At 40.9% G+C, this 22421-nt stretch overlaps 1 protein-coding gene across 2 annotated transcripts in view; it reads left to right on the forward strand.

Annotated features, from left to right (window-relative positions):
* LOC128106534 (fatty acid-binding protein, intestinal-like) overlaps positions 1 to 22421 on the forward strand; it is a 41206-nt gene that overhangs the window by 13328 nt on the left and 5457 nt on the right. The window contains exon 2 of one of the 2 annotated variants that reach the window (XM_052732092.1): positions 21150 to 21258. In XM_052732092.1, the coding sequence (XP_052588052.1) occupies positions 21192 to 21258 (67 nt within the window). In that variant the 5' untranslated portion in view covers positions 21150 to 21191. Of the gene's footprint in view, positions 1 to 18657; positions 21259 to 22421 lie in introns of those variants that run through there. The other variant, XM_052732093.1, reaches the window with a different exon arrangement.

Consider the following 22421-nt stretch of genomic DNA (forward strand, 5'->3'; position numbering starts at 1 on the left):
TTCTGTTCCTTTTCAAATATTTTTTCCTAAGAATCAGCTGGTTAATGCTTCTTAAGTCTCTTAGAATAGTTAGGTACAAATGAGAAAATAACACTTGAAACATTAACCATGTTTCACAGTTCAGGACAGGAGAGCAGTACATGCATACACAGATTGGGAAGAAAGTCTCAGGAATACACACGGTGCCAACTGTTGAGAGTAAGTTCCCTGGACAGCAAGCATAGAATCATTTGTAAGATCTGGTATGCTCCAAGAGAAAAAAATACAATGCAAAATGTGGGATGGATAGATCCATCTGTACCATACATAGGAATATTGGTGGAAGAAGTATGGTGTAGTGAGATGGGAAAAGAGTGCTTTATCAAGGTCTGCCTTTTACAGAGAGATTGAGACATGGGACCCTCCTGTAGAAAAGGGAACTGTATAAAAATATATCTTGCAGACATGAAAGAATTGTCTGGGTTTGAATATTGTTGTCCTTAAAGCATTTCACCTGTGTCTATTACTCTTGGTAACCATGAGTAGCTGCCAGCTGACATAAGTGCTGAGAAAGTAGGTTGTTTCTGGCTGGATATTTAGTTAAACCTGCAAAAATGCTGAACTCTGTGTCTAGAATAAAGTGGTGTGGGGGTGGAAAGGTATATTTGGGGAAGCATAAAGCAGAAAAATGGGCTTTCATAATGATGACAATGTATCCCTTAAATTGTGATGTATTTCTTAAAGTCAAAAATAGAAGCTAATAATAAAGTTGTTCATGTAACCCTGGTAAGAAAATCTTTAAATATAATTAAAAATGGCCTGAGATATTCAGTGCCACTGAAGTGCAACCCACTTGGTGGTCAGAAATTTTCCTTGTGCTGATACCCTTTTCCTGTCTCAGGACCTGAACCCCAGCCAGTGCTGGACCCTGGCAGGTGACTGCTTCTGCTTGGTCAAGAAACAGCAAAGAACTGATCAGAAGGCAGAGATTAAGCAGTTTCTTCTGTGTTGGGAGGTGGAACTTTTCAGGCTGAAGTTTTCCAGGGTGGGATTTCAATTCTAAAGCTTGGGCTTTTTACTCTGTAGGGTGGGGCCTGGGTTCAGCTGTAAACAGAAGTTTCTGTGTTTCACCAGCAAATCCCAAATGCCCAGCAGCTGCTTCCCAAATAATTGACTCAGAGGCTTGATATTAATAACAAGCTATTTGGCCTATTGCTCAGGTTCATTACTGACTAGCTCTTACACGTAAATTAACCCATAATTCTTATCTATGTTTAGCCACATGACTTGGTACCTTTTCTCAGTGTAGCATTCCCATCTTGCTTCCTCTGCATCTGCCTGGGGACTCCTGACTCTGCCTTTCCTCTTCCCAGCATTCTTAGTTTGTTTGCCCCACCTATACTTCCTGCCTGGCTACTGGCCAATCAGTGTTTTATTAAGTCAATCAGAACGACAAATCTTTACAGTGTGCAAGAGAATTATTCCACAGCAACCAGGCAGCCAGCTGTTTCTGTCATTTCTCACAATTTTTGGGAGTCGCTTGCTTGCACTTCCTGCTTACTCAGTTAATATTATTTCCTTTTTGGGTATCTGGAGTTGAAGACTAGATAGTTCTCGTTATTGTTTTCCTTGTTAACAAATTCAGAAAAGAAACTCACTAAAGAGGTATAAAGTGTATAAGTTTGAGAGACATCAAAACATAGTTTCGGTTGGTAATACAAGTTAGGATAGAAAGTGAATTAGGTACAACACTTTGGACTCACAAAAATAAGATAAATAATGGAGTATTTTCTCTGAATTTGTCAAATGTTAATGGACTGGACATTATTGACGCAATTATTGCATGTATATAGTTATTGTACTTATTGAATATAGTTTTTCTTATATTAGTTATAATCTTTTTTATTTTAGACAAAAAGGAGAAATGTGGTGATGTTTTGTGTATGCTCTAACAAATAAAGCTTTCCTGAAGATCAGAGGACAAAGCCAGACACCAGTTAGCCATAGAGGCCTGGCAGTGGTGGCACACACCTTTAATCCCAGCACTAGGGAGGTTGAGACAGGAAGTGATAAGGCTGGGCAGAGAAAGGAATATAAGGGGGAGGAGACAGGAGCTCAGTCCTTCCAGCTGAGGAGTTGGTGAGGTGAGAGGTGACTGTGGCTTTTTCCTTTGTTTGTTCCTTTCTCTGATCTTTCAGCATTTACCCAAATATTGGCTCTGGGTTTTTATTAAGACCAATTAGGATTCATGCTCCATCCAGCTGTGGGTAGACCCTGGTAGTTGGAGGACCTCAGTGGAGAGGCCTGTCCTCTGGGGTGCAGCAAGGTGTTTCCATTTCCCCGTTTTGTTTATTATTGATAAACAATCAGGTTTATAGCAAAGGAGGGTGATGTTCTCAATATAAACCACTTCCTGTGGAATTGGAGCAGCAAAGTCCTTTGGGTGAAGTTGATCTTCACTGTCATGGTATAATCAGGAGTCCCTGGCCTCTGACTTTGTAGCTAGGGGCCAGTAATCCTGTAATAGCAACTGATTTAAAGTCTGATTAGACATCTTTTGACTCTGTTGTTGAAGAAATCTAGACAAGAAGTTTATAAGGCAGAGTGTGACTAGTAGGATTAAGAAAAGAAGGAGAAAGGGGTTCCACATTAGACTGTCTATGGGCCACTGGCCAGAGACATCCAGCTGTTTCTTACATTTTTGGAGATCCATCTGGAGTTGTCAGATCTTGTCTTTTACTATACCTGACTGGTTGACATAGAAGCAGCATTGCTTTCTGAAGAAGAGACAAAGACCACCTCTTTCTGCTGTTAGTAAATCTAATCCTCACTGATTTTGTAGCACTATGGTGGCCAGTGAGTCTATCTGTCCCTGGAGGATGAGGATGACCTGAGCCACCCGTTGGCGATCCTGGATGAACTTAGATAAAAACTGATGGTCAATAGCTAGGGAAGGAGTCAGTCCCACTGCCCCGGTGGTGATTTCAGTGGTCATACCCAGGACTGTTATGACCCTAACAGCTTGTTTTTCATGCCATGCTGCTATAAACCCTGTAATGGCAATCAGCAAGGGCTGTTCACCAGGTCCCAGCCCCTAGTTGAAGAAAGGAACACCATGGCACAAGTCCCAGACCACCCAGCAGGTAGGTAGTGATTAACTTGAGTGCCACAGAGACTTGAGGCATTTTGGTTGTTTGGGCTTAGGGGCATGAAGGGTCTCAGGCTTTGGGAGGCCAGGGAGCCTGGGCAGTTGCTGTGGCCAGTGGAAAGGCCTTCACTAGCTTCATGTATTTTTGTTTTCAGGCTTTTTCATCTCTCCCATGGTACATGTTAAAGGCCACTGTTAGAAGACTTTTGCCTGTGGAGTCAGGGGCTCTTTCTCTAGGCATTTAAGTTTTGCCTTAATAACACAGAAACTCTGGGAGAAGAAGTAGGTCATAAGGCGTTGTTTTCCATCTGGGGTCTCGGGATTTAGATTGGTCTATTATAAGAGGGCCTTTGTGAGGGAGTCTAGGAATTGAGGTGGGTTATCATGTTTGTCCTAAATGACCTCTTGGATTTTTTCATAATTTACCACTCTAAGGGTGGCCTTGTGAAGACAAGCTGGGAGGCAAGTTACAAATTGATCCTTTGCAAGGATGCTCCCTGGGATATTTTAATTCCATTCAGGGTCCTGATTTGTAGACAGCCTTAGCCCTGACTGTGTGGGCAGCCTGTCACTGAGGATGGGGAAAGGGAAACCAGAGAGCCTGGAGAGGAAGATAAGAACCTGTGGGTTGAGCCTGATAAGAGGAAGGCTCCTTGGTGTGATTGAAAATAGTGGAGGAATCATCTGGTTTGGGCCTCACAGATAGGAGGTGTTTTTTTTTCTGTTGATTGTCTTATGCCATGGGGTCCCTTTTAATCAAGATGAGAGTGAGGTCACATGACAAAGCCCACTCTTTCCAACCCTAGCAAAGATAGTTGTCAGCCACATGGCCGTCTCCATCCCAGTGAGGGGACGGCAGGTACGGTGGCACCAAGTCACATGTTTCCTTTAAGATTACATATGTGTAGACTTTTAACTATCAACTCGATGTTACGTGTTTTAAGTTAACCCCTTTGTTACTGATTTTACATTGTTTTAATCATACCCAACATGCTTACAAATCTTGAGGTACAGAAAATTTACACAAACAGGTTTACAAACCTTATAAGACAAGATTTATATCTTAGCAAAAAGTTTCAGCGAGTTAAACCAAAACCAAGAGCGTGTGAGATGAATAGCAATGGCCCCTACTGGGGGCTTATGTTTTGCTTTGCTCTTCTTTCTCTGTCACACAGTCCAGTGGCTCTCCTGATATGGGATGGATACTGTGGAAGAAACCTTTAAACAAGCGTACTTGAGTCTAGAGGAGGGGGAGCCATGTCTCACCTCCAGAGCCAGCCTTTAATTGAAGTGGGATGGCATAAAACAGCTGTCTAATGCCAATGGTACCTAAAAGACACCTGAATCCCTGTAAAACTGAATCCAGTAAGCTGAGCACAAAACGGCTTAGAGATAGGAAATTTGTGAGCTCTGGCTGTAGACAGAGGGTTCTGCAGAGGGGAGCCGAGAGACACAGCAGCCAGAGTGTGTGCAGTGGGTGTGCACATTGTAACTGGCTGATTCCTTTGCCTTCTCCCCCTCCTGCTAGGTCGAGCTCCTGGCTTCCATTTTGTAACAAACTTATAGGTCAATCATTTGCTAACTTAAAAGGCAGGACATTTGCACCACGAGAGGTGAAGGGGACTAAATAAAAATAAATAGGGCTTGAAGTGCAGAAAAAGGAAATAGGGAACAGGAGACCTCTTCCCATTTCCCAGATTGCTGGCAGTATATGTAAAGGTCCCAAGTAGCATTAGGATCTCGAGTGCTGTTAGGCAGCCCTTTGTGTTGCTTATCTAAGGAGTATTGAGGCCAAACTCAATTGCAAAAACAAATAAATTTAGGGCCCTTCAGATTGGGTGTCAGATGGAGAGGCTGAAGGTTTTCTAAGAGGCATCCTAAGGGGGAATGAGAGAGTGTGGAGGACACCATTCCTGTGGATAAGAGAGGGCAAAAAAAAAAAAAAAAAAAAAAAGTCACTGAAGCCTATAGTTGTGGGCATCCCTAGGACTCAGAGAGGACCAAATGAGGACCAAGCCATTCAGTGGGTCATTAACACAGTTTTCAGGAGGCAGGGCTTAGTTGGCTAAGCCAGAGGAGGGGCTCAGTGCCTGGTACCAGGGCTTTTGTAGAGGCAAGATGGCAAGGACAAAAACTGAGCTCTGAGGGGGTCTCAACCACAGGAAAAGGTTGAAGAATAGAGCCACAAAAGCCATGAGGGCCTAGAGGAGCTGTGGGATTAGAGGCAGCTCCTAAGGGAAGACAAGAGAAGTAGGCAAGAGGCGACAGAACAGCCTGGTTGGGCCTAAGGAAACTGCAGGATTGCAACTCCAAGGGTTGGGGGATGAGGTCAGATGAAGAGGGCCAGCTGTAGTCTTAAATGGCATGACTGGGCATACCACCCCCAAGAGTACCAGGGGGTGCCAGACATTCAGTGGTCACTTCCTTGGACTCAGGGAAACGTTTACACCAACTAAAGGAGAAACTTACCTCATTGCTGTTGGTGGATGGAGTACTGGGCAATTACTGAGCTGGAAGGTGAGTCTGTTGCTGGTGAACTGGAGATGAGGGATAGGATCCCAGTGCAGCCAAGGCCCCTGAGGGGCAATGCAGGCATGAGGAGAGTCTATCCTGGGTTTTGGCACCACATGTGTTATAGCTCAGGTGGAAAGGTATCCTGGCAGTTGGGAGCCAAGGAATACCACAAAGAATACCACAAGGAATACTCACACAGATTTGTTGGGAGGGAAAAAACCAGGAGGGTGGCTGCCTCTGTTTGGGTGAGAAACAGCAGGGAACTGAGTAGAAGGCAGGGCTTATATAGAGCTTCTTCTTGGTTTGAGGTGGTGGGACTTTTCAGGGTAAAGCTGTCCAGATGGAAATCGGTGGAATTTCAATTCCAGAGTTGAGCTTTTTACTCTGAAGGGTGGGGCTGGCTCCAGTCATTAGGTCAGTTAGAGTTCTATAGGTGGAACCTGGCAGTTGGAGGTTCTTGGGGGAGGACCTGGCCACTTGTGTGCTTCAAGGGGGTTACAGAAGGGCTACTGATTTTTTTTTTTATTTAATCTTGTATCCAGCTACTTTGATGAAGGGGCTTATCAGCTGTAGGAGTTTCCTGGTAGAATTTTTTGGGGTCCATTTATGTAATGGAAACTCTGAAACCATAAGATAGCCCCAATTAAATGTTTCCTTTATAAGAATTGCCATGGTCATTGTGTCTCTTCACAGCAATAAAACCCTAAGATAAAAGTTGGTACCACGAATAGGGTACTGCTGTAATAGACCTGACCATGCTTTTGTTTGGAAAAATTTGGACTTTGGGAGTTTGGGTTAGGAGTGCATTGGATGCTTTAAGTGCTATTTAATGGGCCATAGATGTAAGAATATGGAAGATAGTGATGTGGAGGGTGATTTGAACAGTGGAGGCCTGACTCATGTGGTAATGGAGGAGAAGAATTTTAGTATGTTGCCTAGAGATCATTCTTGTGACAGTTTGGTAAAGAATGTGACTGATTTTTGCCTTGTTTGGAAAGTTGGACTGAGACTAGTATGAAGAGTTTTGGGTTAATTCTGTTGGCAGAGGAAATCTCAAAACAGCCTAGTGTAGACTCGATTGTGTAGTTATTAGTGTTAACTGTAACGAAGATTTATAAAGAAAGGGGGCAAGCTGAGCAAGGAAAAATACAAAATGTACAAATTAATGAAAAAGGAGCACCAGGAAGAAAAATGGAGCTAAGTTCTGTGTTCAAGGAGATAAACAGATTCAGAAATGTAATAAAGGGAGTGGTGACCTCAGGGAAAGATCCCATCCAGCTGAGTTTCTAACCTGTGAAAAGGAGTTAAAAAAAAAAAGCTTAGATCCAGGTATAGTGGTACATGCCTTTAATCACTGCACTGGGAAGGCAGAAGCTGGCTGAGTTTGAGGCCAGTCTGCTCTACAGATCCAGTTTCAGGACAGCCAAACTTAGGCACTGAAGGACAGAAAGCCCGTTAAAATGTAATTGAATAAGGTGGCCATGTTTCAGCCTAAGGAAGTAGCAGAACTTGGAGCTTTGATAATGTAGTTCTGGCTTTAGAGTTGGGGATAGAAGAACCAGGTTATGGAATTTTCCTCCATGATTAAAGAAAGCTATTGAGACCAGGCATGTGTCAGGGGTGTCCCTGAATAAAGGCCCAGTAGAGAGGCCATTGTGTGAAGCTGTGAAGGTGAAGCTTGGATTGCCTTGAGGACCCCAAGATGTTAGAGATGCCAGACTCATGGGACACCTGCTAAGGAAAGCTGTTAACAGGGAGTGGAACCACACCAGGAGAAAAAAGTGTGTTGCAGTCAACAAAGCTGAACAGAGTTGGGGATTTGAAGAGTATTTTGACAATAGACATGCAGATGTAGACTTTGGAGTTCCCCCAGCTGGTTTTCAATCTTGCTTTGGTCCAGTATTTCCTCAGTATGCTCCCTTTCCTATGTTTTGGAATGGTAATGTATATCCTGTGCCATTATATGTTGGAAGTATGTGATCTGGTTTTTTTTTTTAAATTTTATTTTATAGGGGATTACAGTTAAGAGATTGCATGAATATCTCGGAAGAGATTTTAAACTTTGGACTTTTAAACATGTTGAAACTGTTATAGACTATGGGGACTTTTGCAATTTGACTAAATGCATTTTGCTTTATGATATTGTTACAAGCTTATGGGGCCAAGAAGTAGAATGAGGTAGTTTGAATGTAATTGGCCCCATAATCTCATGGGGAATGGCACTATTAGGAGGTGTGGCTTTGCTGGAGTGGGGATGTCTTTGTTAGAGGCAGTGTGTCACTGTGGCGGTGGGCTTTGAGGTTTCCTATGCTCAGGATACTGCCCAGTGTCTCAGTTGACTTCCTGTTGACTGCAAGATGTAGGACTCTCAGCTCTTCCTCCAGCACCACATCTGCCTGCATGCTGCCATGCTCCCTGTCATAACGATAATGGACTGAACTTCTGAAAATGTAAGCAAGCCACTCAAATTAAATGTTTTCTTTATAAGAGCTGCCTTGGTCATGGTGTCTCTTCACAGCAATAGAAACCCTAAGACGCTGTCCAACTTGCTTTTGGTCACGATCTTCAGAGCAGTGATAGAAACATAACCAGGACTCAGTCTTCCAGGCAAGATGCTTCATCCTGAGAGAAGAGTAACGCTATGAAAAGAAAGTTGTTAGGACAGCTACTAGTTTACATGGAAATGCTAAAGCAAAGAGAAGCTACTGAGACAGTTTTACAGCTCTGTTCATTGTTAAACCAGAAACCTGTACCTATGTCTATAAATTCATTTAGAGTCCAATTTCAGTGTCATTGTCTGTCTCTTAGTTTTTTTTTTTTTTTTTTTTTTTTAATGACAACGAAAAACCTTTCCAACCTTGGAAACAGATGCAGTGCTCCAACTGAAGTACACACAGTCCTGTTGTCCACCTATCCGCACTGTGAATAAGGAGGAAGTGTGTTTGTTGTTTTCCTTCTGAATTCTGAGAACACTCTAAGTTTGTAGATTGCCAAAGGCAGTGGAGATCTCACTTTGTGACTTACACTGGTCCAGACTTGCCTCAAACACACAGCCACCCTCCTGCTTTAGACCCCTCAGCTATTGGGATTGCAGACATGAGTCACCACACTCTAATATAAGAGTATCATTTTTTTTTCACATGAAATCCTCCTGGATCCTAGCAGTCTATACACTGTATACACTATACAGAATATTCTCTTACAAACCTCCATTTCTGTGAGGGTGGGAGCAGTATTGTCACATTTAGGCTTGCATGGCTTACATCTGGTTCTTTTCCATTTCTTCCTCATTGATCTATGTAAACGTTTGTCACTCTCTTGATCTTTTCAAGAACCAGCTTTGGTTTCATTGATTTCCTCTTGTTTTTCTAGTCACAGTTCCTTTACCTCTGCTCAGCTCTATTTTTTCCTTTGAAACGACTGGTTCTCCTCAATTTCCTCAAGGAATTCTTTATGGTGATAATCCATGTTGCCTTTCAAGGCCACAATCTCAGGCTTTTCTTTATTCATTCATAGACACACATTTCCTCCGCAGCACTATTCTTACCAAAGTACATCTAGTCTACCTGGGATGTGACTTTCATCTTATCTCTTGTCTCCAAGTATTCTCTAAGTGCTTTCTTATAAAAAATAGTATTTAATTATTATCATTTTATTATTATTTAAATATTTGCAAATGTTTTTATCTGCTGAGACACTTACCTGGTGCCTAGTTCTTCTTATTTCATTTTGGACATTTTGGACATTTTTAACATAAGTTAAAACTCCCTAAAAATCTTTAGTATTTGTCATGTCTGTCTCTAGTGCCAGTAAATCCGATATAAGAAATACTTAAATAATTTGGTTTTAGATAACTTTTCTTTTTTTTTTTTTTTTTTTTTTGGTTTTTCGAGACAGGGTTTCTCTGTGTAGCTTTGCGCCTTTCCTGGAACTCGCTTTGGAGACCAGGCTGGCCTCGAACTCACAGAGATCCGCCTGGCTCTGCCTCCCGAGTGCTGGGATTAATTTTATTTTCTAACTTTTCTAAAAAAACCACCTAATTTATAGTCAATGAATTTTTATTTAGAAAGTATGAATTACTTCTAAAAATCTAATCATAGTTATTCTATTTTCTAGACATAACTGTTGTAAGTATATTGACATTTCTCATATTTATGATAAGTGCACTTCTGGTCACTATTGCCTGAATCTCCTCCCAGCTTTTGACTAATATTCCAGGATTCATGGGACCTGACAACAACATCCTGGTTTCAGCAGGAAGTAGTTACACAGGAGAGCACATTACTCTTTGTCCTCAACATGCTGAAATGGTAGATCAAAGGAAACTCCCTGTCATAGGAGAACAACAAGGCTACCTATAGTGCCTATTGTTATACCAGCAAAGGTAGCTGTTAAAAACCAAATAGACCCAGACCTATCAACAGGTATATTCATTAGCTGGAATAGTTCTACAATATAAGGCACTCAACCTGTTCTACATAAAACAGAGATGTTATTGTATAGTTTTAAGATAAATTGTTGTTTCTATACAAACCATTTGAGAATCATTAGCAATAATTTGGCTATACTCAAAAACATTGTAAAAAAAATTAGAAAAAATTTGGCTATACTAAAAAAAAAAAAAGGGACCTGAGATGAAATATATGACTGGTCCCCATTCTCATTTGCAGGCTCCTCCTAACTAGTAACTCTGATTTCAAATATTGCAGGGGCTTTGACACTTCTGTTTCTGCTAGTTACTCTTGCATCATTCATGCCTTGCAAGATGATAATCTTTGTCTGAGTACCATTCCGCTGATGGTCATTAGATCCCAATATAAACATGTAGCCATCACAGAGTCAAATATTTGACTCAGGATACAGCTCAAGAGGGGAATGTGAGAGCCAATCTTATGTTCTAAGTTTTAAACATTGTGCCATAAAATTGTTGATCCATAAAAGAAAAATGCCTCTGTCCTGGAAGCCCCTTGCACATGGACAGATACTTCCTGAGATGATGGAGGCTGTTGTTCATATAAGATAACAAGTCACATGTTTTCACTTCTCCAAACCAGTTTGGTTGACCCATCTGCACCAGATGTGCATGATTACATGTAGGTAGGCAATATGTGGGTAAGAAATATGTGAGGATGTATGCTTGCCCCCAATTGGATGAAGGCATTAAGTACCCAGCCTTGTGGATTTGCCTTTAAAGGACATGGTCAACACAGTTCATGGCCATTTTCTGGAAACTCCAGAATAGACTGACCAGAGTCCATCATCCTGGCCAGTATTTAATTAAAGCTTTTTAAAATTTGGTTCAAAATTCCGGCGGTGGTCTTATTCTTGCCTGGTGGGATTAGCAATAGCTCAGTGTGTAAAGTGCTTGCCATGCAAATGTGAGGAACTGAGTTCAAGTCCCCAGAACCCACACAGAGTCAAGCACAGCAGCAGGCATGTGTAATCTCTTCACTCCTATAGTAAATTGGAAGGTGGTAACAGGAGGACATGGGGACACTCATGGGTCACCTAGCCTGACTTACAAAGCTGCAGAAGAAGAGACTCTCTTAAACAAGGTGGAAAGTGAGGATCATACCCAAGGTTGCGTTTTGACTTCAAAACAGGTGTCATGGCACACTTGTGCAAACATTCACAGGCACAAATGTGCACAAACTCATGCACACACAAAATACACACGAGTGTACAAACAATACTAGAAAGAATAAGCAAACATTAATTTGTATTTCCATTAAACTTCATAAATTGTATTTGTTCAACTTATAATTAGAGAATGGATTAGTTTATTGATAGATGAGTAAACAGTGAAAGGTCAATTTAAATTAATAAGGAAAGTATTTCCATTTAAATTAGTTCCTGTTAAATGTGTCCCCCTAGCAGAAAAATGGCTGAAGAGGCAAATTCTGACTGAAAGGGCAGAGACAGTGGGAGCATTTTTCAACCTCTAACTGACCGACTGTTTCAAAGGTTGACCCCTAATGTAGATGAGGTAAACCAAAGAGGTGGCTTACCTCAGATGTTGTATCAGAGCCATAGTTTCCAGGCCTAAGCAGCACCCACTGTCACCCAGGGTGGCAACCTAGGGCACTGCCCCCAGTGCTTATCTTTATTCAGTCTCATTTCTACATATCTGTTGGTCTTTGGATATGTAAAAGCTGAACAACTTTCATAAATGCGGAGGTGAAACATCATGTCTTACAAGGTGCTTTTTCTTCTTATGATATATTCAAAATAACAACCTAGAAATGTTCTTGCTCATCATTCAATGGGGCAAATGTGAGCTCCTAAATGTCGGTCCTCTGAGATAAACTTGGGGCAACCTCTTTCCCTTGTTACTGATATCTCTATCATGATAATAATATTAAATATTTAACCTCTTTCCCTTGTTACTGATATCTCTATCATGATAATAATATTAAACCTTTATCATGGATCTATTATTTGTCTTTTGGACTATACTGTGACCTTTATTCCCAGATGAAGGAGGGATATCAGACTCACCCTTGGCAGTTCAGAGCAGGCTCAGTAGAGCAGTCAGACCCTGGAGAACACAGTACACTTTGAAACACCTTGCAGTACACACTGAGGAATGGAGAACGGCTGTACAAGCAGCTGATGGAAACCGAGCTAAAGAATGTGCATTCTGCTTTCCTTTGGAGACATGGTGTGAGTCAGCAGGAGCTTTTGCTAGTTTCCACTTCTTCCAGACCACTCACTCAGGGGGATGAGGACTGCAGAGCCAAGGGAGGGAGGCTGAATTTCACAGTATCCACAGCACCAGCAGCCGCATTCCCACACTTCCCCAAACCCTGAGAGGCTAGGTTTTAGTGTAGATGTAACAGTCTTATTAAATAAGAAACACAAAGCCAAATGCAGAGTTAAAAGTCCAAGAGGTCAGAGCTGTAGCTAAGAGTTGAGACTTAAAATCACCTTCTTACCCTTCGATGCCACTGCCGTCCTTCCCCTTAGAAAGAGACCTACTTCCTGAGTATCTGTCATTTTATTGACTTTCTGTTCTGTCTTCTCATTGGTTGTAAACCCAACCACATGACCTCCTCGTCACTGCCTGTCTATACAGACCTCTAGGTCTCTGTGGTTGGTATTGAGATTAAAGGCATGTGTCTCCATGCTGGTGGTGTCCTTGAACACATAGAGATCTGCCTGTCATGTGATCAGGATTAAGGACATGTGCTACCACTGCCAAGACTTCTGCTATGGCTTGCTATTAGCTCTGACCCTCAGGTAACTTTGTTTATTATCATACAAATAAAATTACATTTCAACTCAAATAAAATATCACCATAGTCTTAGGGGTCTATAAGAACAGGAAGTGAATGGGCTAGGTCCATACTAAGTTAGTCGACTCAGTATTACCAACAGGAAAAGTCTGTAAGCTAAAGCCAAGACCTCCCACAGGTCTTGCATAATTTCATTTTCTAGATTGAATCTAGCAAGTTGTAAGAGTTGAGTAACTGTATGGGAGAAAACTAGAAAATATATATAATGTTGTAAAATTGAGTGGGCATTAAACATTTAGTGATGCTACAATACAGAGAAAATGCGTTTTCCAAGCTGATAAGTGGAAGATCAAGTTTCATATGCCATCTGTTAGCAGTGTGTGTGAATGCAAGCAGGATTCTCTTACAACCAAGCCATTTACTCCTTCTTAGTAGTTGAAAGTGGCCAAAGACAGAGCAGGGAGTCCTAGTGTGGAAACACTATTAGGTGACCAGTGGTTAGAAACCATTCTAGTGTTTTCTTTCCAGACCTCTTTCTTGAGCTATGTGCTATTTCAGTGGCCATGAGATCAGAGTGGAAATATACATGGCCAGACCACACATTGTCCTTACCTGGCAAATCCAAGGCACACCTGACCCAAAGGGTCACTTGTACCAGTCATTAAATACTAAAATCACTTTCTAATAAATACCAAAAATATGAATATGAATTTTCTTCACAAAACAGTAAAGGGGACAGAGGTATTGTGTGAAACTTACAGAGAGTCATGGATTTAGAAGCCTACAGATGGTGATGGCATTGAGAGAAGGAGAGTCATTGTCCTTTGGGGACTTGATAGCAGGTTACACATACTCCAATAGGCAGATCTCCATCCATGGGTGTCTTCCTTAGGGTTTCTATTGCTGGGAAGAGACACCATGACCAGGGAAACTCTTACAAAAAAATTTTAATTGTGACTTGCTTACTGTTGAGAGCTTTAGTCCATTATCATAATGGCAGGAAACTTGGCAGCTTCCGTTCTCAGACAATGAGGATGGAACCTAAGGTTTATTGAATACCTGATGTCTGCAGGTTGTTCAGTTTAGTGGTTTTATGCAATACTTAAAAAAAAACAACTATATATAAGGTACTACTGTTTTTCTTTTATATGTGTGGAAACTGAGGCTCAGGAATGTGGTGATATTTTGTTGTACTCTAATAAATCTTGCCTGAAGATCAGAGGACAGAACTAGCCACAGAATCAGCCATAAAGGTCAGGCAGTGGTGGCACGCACCTTTAATCCTAGCACTCCAGAGGCAGAGATCCATCTGGGTCTTTGTGAGCTCAAAGCCACCCTGGCCTACAGGAGATTAATCCAGTCTAATAGAAATAGAGCCAGGCACTGGGGACTCAGTCCCGGCATTGAGATTTCATGCCTTTGCCACCAGTATTTGGAAAGCACACACGCCGTTAACCCCAGCACTAGGAAAGTTGAGAAATGATATGGCTGGGCAGAGAAAGGCATATAAGGATGGAGGAGACAGGAACTGAGAGCTTTTTGGCTGAGGGACTCAGGAGCATAAAGTCAGAGGATTTGTGGAGTTGATGAAGTGAGAAGTGGCTGTGGCTTGTTCCTTTGTGTCTCTGATCTTTCAGGCTTCACCCCAATATCTGGCTCCGGGTTTTTATTATAAGACCATTTAGGATTTGTGCAACACAGGAATGTTGAATAATAAGAGGCCATGCATGGTAGCAGGTGTCATGATTGCAATATTAAACTTGTTTCTTTTTCATGTTTATACTTCATTGGCTTGAGATTGTCCTTATTTTTGTAATAAAAATTGAATCTATCACATATAAGCTTAAAAAGATTTATTATATTTTTAAAATAATGTACATATATGTGTCTGTGTGAGAGTTTGTGTATGCATGAGCAAGGTGCTCACAGAATCTAGAAGAAGGCATCATTTGCCACCTCCCCCCCAACTGGTGTTACAGGCTGTTGAGAGTTAATCTGTGTGGGTGCTAGAAATCAAACTGAGTCCTCTGTAAGAGCAGTATGTGGGGGTTTTGTTTGTTTGTTTGAGACACAACCTCACTACATACCTTGTAAAACAACCATGAACTTTTAAATTTCCTTCCATATTAAAAGTATGCTAGGTTTTTGATGATTTTGAAATGATAAGGTTTTATAATCTTTGGGAACACAAAGGTGACACAGCTGGTCTTATTAAATCTGGGGTTATGAATGAGAACTTTCCATTATAGAGTCTTCCCCCATCCCCGCTTGTGTTCTGACATTTTCTTCTTTTTAAAAGAAAGAATGAAAGAATAGAAGGCTGTTTTCTTTGTAATGCACTCATTAAATAAGATCAAATACAGCACAACTTCACAAAAACATGGTGCCCAATGGACAACAATGAAAATTCTAAATGATTCTGTTGTCCTATGTAGTGTTCAGATTTGTTGGAATCCTCTTCTCTTGATCCGTTATTAAATCTTAACAGGACTTCCAACTTCTCTGTAAGTTAATGAGAGGTTCTCTGAGCACATTCATTCACAATAATAGTCTCTTTTCAGTAATTAACATCTTAAGACTTGTTAACAAGACTTCTTACTTCATGTTGCAAGTTTTTCCTCTTCCAGCACAGGCTTCCTATGAGCTGGAGACAGCAGGAAAGAAGGGACAGATGTGGACTCTAGCTATTCTCTCTTGCTTGCTCCCTTCCCCATACTGGGCTACGGCTTCTGACTCAGAAGTCAGATAGGTGATGACTTCTACCTAGTTTGGACATAACAGAAAGTGAGGAAAACAATCTTATTTAATAGCATACATAACATCTGGTTTTTACTCTCTGTTCACATGGCAGACGGTAAACACTGATCCTGAGAGTTTTCTGTGATATATCTACATTTCTACCTCTTGAGACTTTGCTTATGGTTTCCAGGGTGTCAGAATGTATGCCAAGAACCAGGGATACTGTCCCAGGTTTTTCTAGTGCTGTGAAGAGACACCATGACCACAGCAACTCTTATAAAGAAAACATTTAATTTGGGTGGCTTGCTTACAGGTTCAGAGGTTCAGTCCATTATCTTCATGGGGGAAATCATGGCAGCATGCAGGCAAACTTGGTACTCAATACATCTTGATATGCAGGCATCAAGAAGTAGACTGAGACAGCAGGTGGTATTTTGAGCATAGTGCACCCCAAAGCCTGCCCCCATCATGATACACTTCCTCAATAAGGCCATACCCACTCTAACAAAGCCACACCTCCTAATAATGCCACTCCATATGAGATTATGGGGAACAGTTACATTCAAATTATGTCATTCCACTTCCTAGCCCCCATTTAACTTGTAACAATACCATAATGCAAAGTGTATTTATCCAACTTCAAAAGTCCCCATAGTCTTTAACAGTCTCAACAATGTTTAGAAGCCCAAAGTTCAAAGTCTCTTCTGAGATATTCATGCAATCTCTGAACTATAATCCTCTATAAAAACAAAAATAAAAAACAGATCACATACTTCCAACATATAATGGCACAGGATATATATTACCATTCCAAAACATAGGGAAGGGAGCATACTGAAGAAATACTGGACCAAAGCAAGATTGAAAACCAGCTGGGGAAACTCCAAAGTCTGCATCTCCATGTCTCATGTTGAAAAGCTTTGAGAAGTTCAGATTTTCAGCTCTGTTCAGCTTTGTTGACTGCAGCACATTTCTTTCTCTTTGGCTTTTTCCACTCTCTGTTAGCAGCTTTCCTCAGCAGGTATCCCATGGCTCTGGAATCTCTAACATCTTGGGGTCGCCAAGGAAACCAAACAGTCACCTTCACAGCTTCACACAGTGGCCTCTCTGGGACTCCATACTGGAAAATTCCTGACATATGCCTGGCCCCAGAGGCCTTCTTTAGTCTCTGAGGAAGATTCCATAATCCCTTTCTTCTGTTCTTGACCCTAAAGCCAGAACCACATGAACAAAGCTACCAATTTCTGGTGGTTTCTGAGGCTGGAACATGGCCCCCTTGTTCAGTTACATCTTTCCCAGCTTTCCAGTTTTGATGGTTCCCTTCGATGCCTAAGCTTGACTGTCCTAGAACTTGCTGTGTAGACCAGGCTGGCCTCAAACTCAGAGAACTGCCACCCTGTAGATGTAACCAACCGTCTTATTAAATAAGAAACACAGAGCTGATTCAGAGAAGAAAGCCAAGAGGTCAGAACTAAAAGCCTTACCCTTCCTGCTTCAGCCAAGAGAGCTCTCCGAAAAAAGGAGCTACTTCCTGTGTGTTTGTCTTTATAAAGACTTTCGGTTCTGCCTTCTCATCGGTTGTAAACCCATGCCTCGTCACTGCCTATCTGTAAAGACTTCCAGGTGTTCTATGGTTGGGATTGAGATTAAAGGTGTGTGTCTCCAATGCTGGCTATATCCTTTTACACACAGAGATCTACCTAGTTCTGTCTACCAAGTGCTGGGATTAAAGGCATGCGCCACCACTGCCACGCTCTTGCTATGGCTCTAATAGCTCTGACCCCCGGGCAACTTTATTTATTAACATACAATTAAAATCACATTTCAGTACAAATAAAATACCACCATATTTCCCCTTTCCTATTTTAATAAAAAAGAAAAAAAGAAAAAGGTTATAACTAACCAAAGAAAAACTATATACAAAAGTACAATAACTATATACAATATATACAAGTAATGAATATCTAAACAATGTCTAGTCCATTTGTATTTGACAAATTCAGAGAAAATAATTTCATTATCTGTCCTATTTTGGTAAATCCAAAATGTATCTAATTCACTTTCTATCCTAATTGATCTTCAACTATAACTAACTAACCTTCAACTATAACTAACTAATATTCAAATATAACTTACTAATCTTCAACTCCCTCAGAGACCCAAGAAGGAAATAATATTAGCTAACAAAAATAAAAACAGGAAGTGCATGCAAGCAACTTCCAAAAAATTTGTGAGTTGACAGAAACAGCCAGCTGCCTGGACAGTCACCTGAGGTTTCTCCGCGGTGCTGGGGCATCATCTTCAGCCTATAGGCTTAGCGTATCCGACAGACTCATTTGTGAAGTAGGATGTACACAAGGTCAACAGTTCAACCTCACATTGGGTGAGAGCAGTCCATGTACCAGAAACACCTGAATTCCACTAGTGTCATGTCATGATTCAGGATTTTAAATTCTGGAAATTGTTGATGGTTTTTTAATTCAGCTGTCCATTCTTCTTGGCTGTGTATATATGGCTTCATCTCAGCATCCCGTTCTTCTCCACATCCCTCTATCAAATGCCAGTCTACTATTGAGAGGCGTGAGCTTAGTTACTCTTCAAGAATAACTGTTTCAGCTGCTGTTCCATTGCACATCAGAAGCCATCGGCCCACTGCCTGTTCATCTGCCTTCGAAGAAAAGGGTACTGTACCTTTTCCGAATTGTGAAGGCCACTTCAGGGATGGTGCCATATTGTCCTGCCCTCAGTAGATGCCTTTTGATAAAGCCATAACCTCACTTGTTTTGGCAAGAATCGGTAGTCCTTTGTTTCATGTCCTGTCTGTCCATTTTGTCAGCAGTTGATTCGATGATATTTTGTTGTCCAGTGGCTAACTTTTGCCACAATGAAAGTTAACTCCATATGCAGTTTCTTCAATGCCCATATTTTCTCTGAAGTAGATTGGTACTGCCAGAAGCCGACATGTCTCGAAAAAGAAAAATTTTCTAAGTTGCTGTGTAGACCAGGCTGGCCTCAAACTCAGAGAACTGCCACCCTCTGCCTTCTCAGTGTGGGGATTAAAGGCATGCCCCACGACATCCAGATCTAAGCTTTTCTTTAATTCCTTTCACAAGTTGGAAACTTAGTGGGATGGGCTCTTGTCATGGGATCCCCCCACCTATATTCCATTTCTTAATCTGTTTATCTCCTTGAACACAGGATTTAGTTCCACTCCACTTCCGGGTGCTCTTCTTCTCCTCAAAATTTATATATTTAATTTATCCTGCTTAGCTTGCTCCTTTTCATTATAAATCTTTATAAGCATGAACATTTTTAACCACATGGCAAGAGTCTATACTGGGCTGTTTTGAGATTTCTTCTGCCAAGAGAATTAATCCCTAACTCTTTGGATCAGGCACAAGGTAGCCACTTTCTTCACCAAAATACCACAAGAAAGATCTCTAGGCAGCGTGCTAGTTCTCCTCTGCAATCTCTTGAACAAGCCTCACATAGATCAAATCACGTTTAGCCCACGGTCTTCCAGGCTCCTACTAGTTTGGCACATAAAGCAGCACTTAGAGCATCCGACTGCTTTCCTAATCTCAAATCCCGTGGTCCATATTCCTTCAAACAAATGCATTGTCATGCATAGCACAGCAATAAACCAGTCCCTGGTACCAACTTCAGACTTGTTAGAGTTTTCTAATGCTGCAAAGAGACATCATGACCACAGCAATTCTTATAAAGAAAACATTTAACTGGGGTGGCTCACTTACAGTTTCAGAGATACAGTCCATTGTTATTGCGGTGGGGAGCATGGTGGCATGCAGGCAGATGTGGTGCTGGCTACATCTTGCTCTACAGGCCACAAGAAATTGACTGAGACACTCAGCAGCATCCTGAGCATTGGAACCCTCAAACCCTGCCCCCACAGTCAAACATTGCCTCCAACAAGGACATACCCACTCAGACAAGGCCACACCTGCTAATAGTGCCACTCCCTATGAGATTATGGGGGCCAATTACATTCAAACTACCAGAGATACTTATACAAACCTCTGCTAACCCTAAATACAATACAAAAGAGCACATTAGAATGCATAATTTCAACTACTAAACATTGGTCTGAGTATTTTGCTGGAGGTTGACATGGGAGGAGGGATGGAGGAAAACTGAATTTGATTATTCATATATTGAAATGTCATACTGAATTCTTTAATTTATATAATTTAATCATAGTAATAAAGAATAAAGTGTTTAAAAGAATAAAGAACTGATATGCAAACATTGAAAACACATTCAGTGAAAAGATTCAAATGTAAGTAGCCCATGTGTAAGAAACAAGTAAGACCTAGGGTGAAGAACCCTGGTCAGGAGTGATAAGCAACAGAATGACATAAATAAACCATAAATGGAGTGCGATAAGCTATGTGTGGAAGTGGGGATAAGACTAGAAACTTAGATGGAAAGGGGTATAAAAGAGGAAGCCTCAGACATGACCAACAGAGCTGGTCAGACCCTCTCCTGAGGGTACTCTCCTCCGCCAGAGACTGAGATCCTGTCCTCAGCACAGACGAGGTTGACCATCGGAAGGCTGACCCGAGATCCAGAGGAACAGATGTGGCGAGTTCGGACCTGTACACCCGGAGAAGTATACCCACTTCCACTTGGAAGATGGGATAAATATTGCTTGTAATCTTATTGTGTGAATAAATGAGTGTTATACCAAGTCTGAATCAAGAGTGATTATTCCTCCTCTGTAACTGGGGTATGTGTGCGCCACACCACCTATTATATAATTCTATTTGTAGGAAATGTCTATAGAGGTAGAAAGTGGATGAGAACTTAAGGCTCTAAAAACGGGAAATGAAAACCCACTGCTTAACATGTGTGCAGTTTCTTTTCAGGGTAATGACACTGTTCCAGAATATGGTAATGATGGTATTTGGGCAAATAGTAATGTATTAAATTTTAGGTTAATTTCATCTCAAGTAATCTTAGGAACAAAGAAAAATGAAAGTACATTTTTAGTTACAATAATCATTCAAAGTTCAACTTTTCAATTGTGTTTCACAGTCTCATATAGCAACTGCTACTGTTTGGGTTATTAAGTCTAATGTTCCTGTTGTTTTGTGTATGTTACAAATTCAATTAGCTGCTATATAGTGTGAACTTTTAACTCATGAATAGAAAACTATCTTGGGTTTTTTGGTCTAGTTAATTTTTGTTTGGTTTTGGCTGGAGTGGAACTCCCTATGTAGACCAGGCTGGAACTTCTGCCTCCTGAGGGCTGGGATTAAAGGTGTGTGCTACCATCCTCGGCCCTAATTCTTGAGATAAAAATGCCCACATGTGTAGTTGAAGACAGAGTAGGTGTGATTATCAAATTTATTTCCATTGAATCTCAGATATAGATTCAATGAAAGCTTGGAAAGAGAAACCAAAGGGGCATGGCATGTATAGTAGTCAGGCAATCTCTTGAACTTTAAACTTCCACATCACAGTATGAATTGGTTCGAAGATAAGAAGTAGAATAAATTCTCTCTTGTGGACAGGGCCGAATCTCTGTTTTTCCAGAGGCACACACAGCTGAGATCATGGCATTTGACGGCAGTTGGAAAGTAGACCGGAATGAGAACTATGATAAGTTCATGGAGAAAATGGGTAAGGACTGGATTCTACCTGGGCGGTTCATGTTTGCTTTCTTCTCTCTGTGTGTTCGGGAATGACTGGTGATGTGTAAGGCTCCAGGTATGATTGTACAGAGTCTGGAAATCCATGTCCACGTTTCCTGCTTTAGGAAGACACTTGTCCCCTAGGGCAAGTGTTAGAGTCCCTGTGTTTCCTTCCCTTGCCTGTTAATTACACCTATGTAACTGAAAACTGACATGTTCGTGTTCATTAGAAGAAAGACAATTGTAGTGAGTTATGATAATTTCCAGAGTTTAAAATAACACTGGATTATAGGAGGTAAAGGAACAAAGGACTTTTCATAAAGTAAGAATATAATTTTTATCAAAACTCAGCTTGAATAAACTCTATTTAATTCTTTTCTCTTTGTTATGTAACTTTAGGAATAACCACAAAAAGCTGTGTATTCTTTTTAGAGGTTTAATTTGACTATATTAAAAATGTCTACTAATATTCTGGCAACCTACACTAAAAGTTGGGCAAAAATGTATATCATTTCCCAAAATAAAATCTGCATAGTTATGTCTCATACTTTAGAGATTCCAAAGTTCAGTTTATAAAATTTGTACATTCATATTATAATGAATTTAATCATAAAATCTCTAATTTTTCTGGCTTGGGGCAATCAAAAATGCCACAAAAATAAATATAATTGTGAAACAAGGAAAGCATGGTGTTATATGCCTGTAATCTTAACACTTTTGAGAATTTTGAATTAAGGCTAGCCTGGCCTATGCAGCAAGTTTGGAGCCTGCCTGGGTTTCATACCAAGATCCAGTTTCAAATAACAGCCAAACAATAAATAAATTCACTTTGAAAGCAAAGTAGCGTTGGAAATGAATAAATATCCCGAACTGGACTTGTGTTCCTTTAATAAATGAATACCTCCCTTAATGCTTCATTTGACATTGCTGTAATTTGACTAAACACTGAAGCAAAAGTTTGTTAAGCTTGTTAAAATGACCCAGGGCTGAGGTGCTACAGTTTGCTGCTTCATTTACATTTTCTTAGTGTAGAAAAACTGTTTGAACCATTTCTCTGCATCTGCCAGAGCTTCCCCTTTCTCTAAAGGCATCTCAGTGTTGCTGTGCACACACGACACCATTTGCTCTTTCTTCTCCACCCACAAAATAAAG

The sequence above is a fragment of the Peromyscus californicus genome, unplaced genomic scaffold, assembly GCF_007827085.1.
Source record: "Peromyscus californicus insignis strain IS unplaced genomic scaffold, ASM782708v3 Scaffold_9__1_contigs__length_137607984, whole genome shotgun sequence".
Classification (NCBI taxonomy): domain Eukaryota; kingdom Metazoa; phylum Chordata; class Mammalia; order Rodentia; family Cricetidae; genus Peromyscus; species Peromyscus californicus.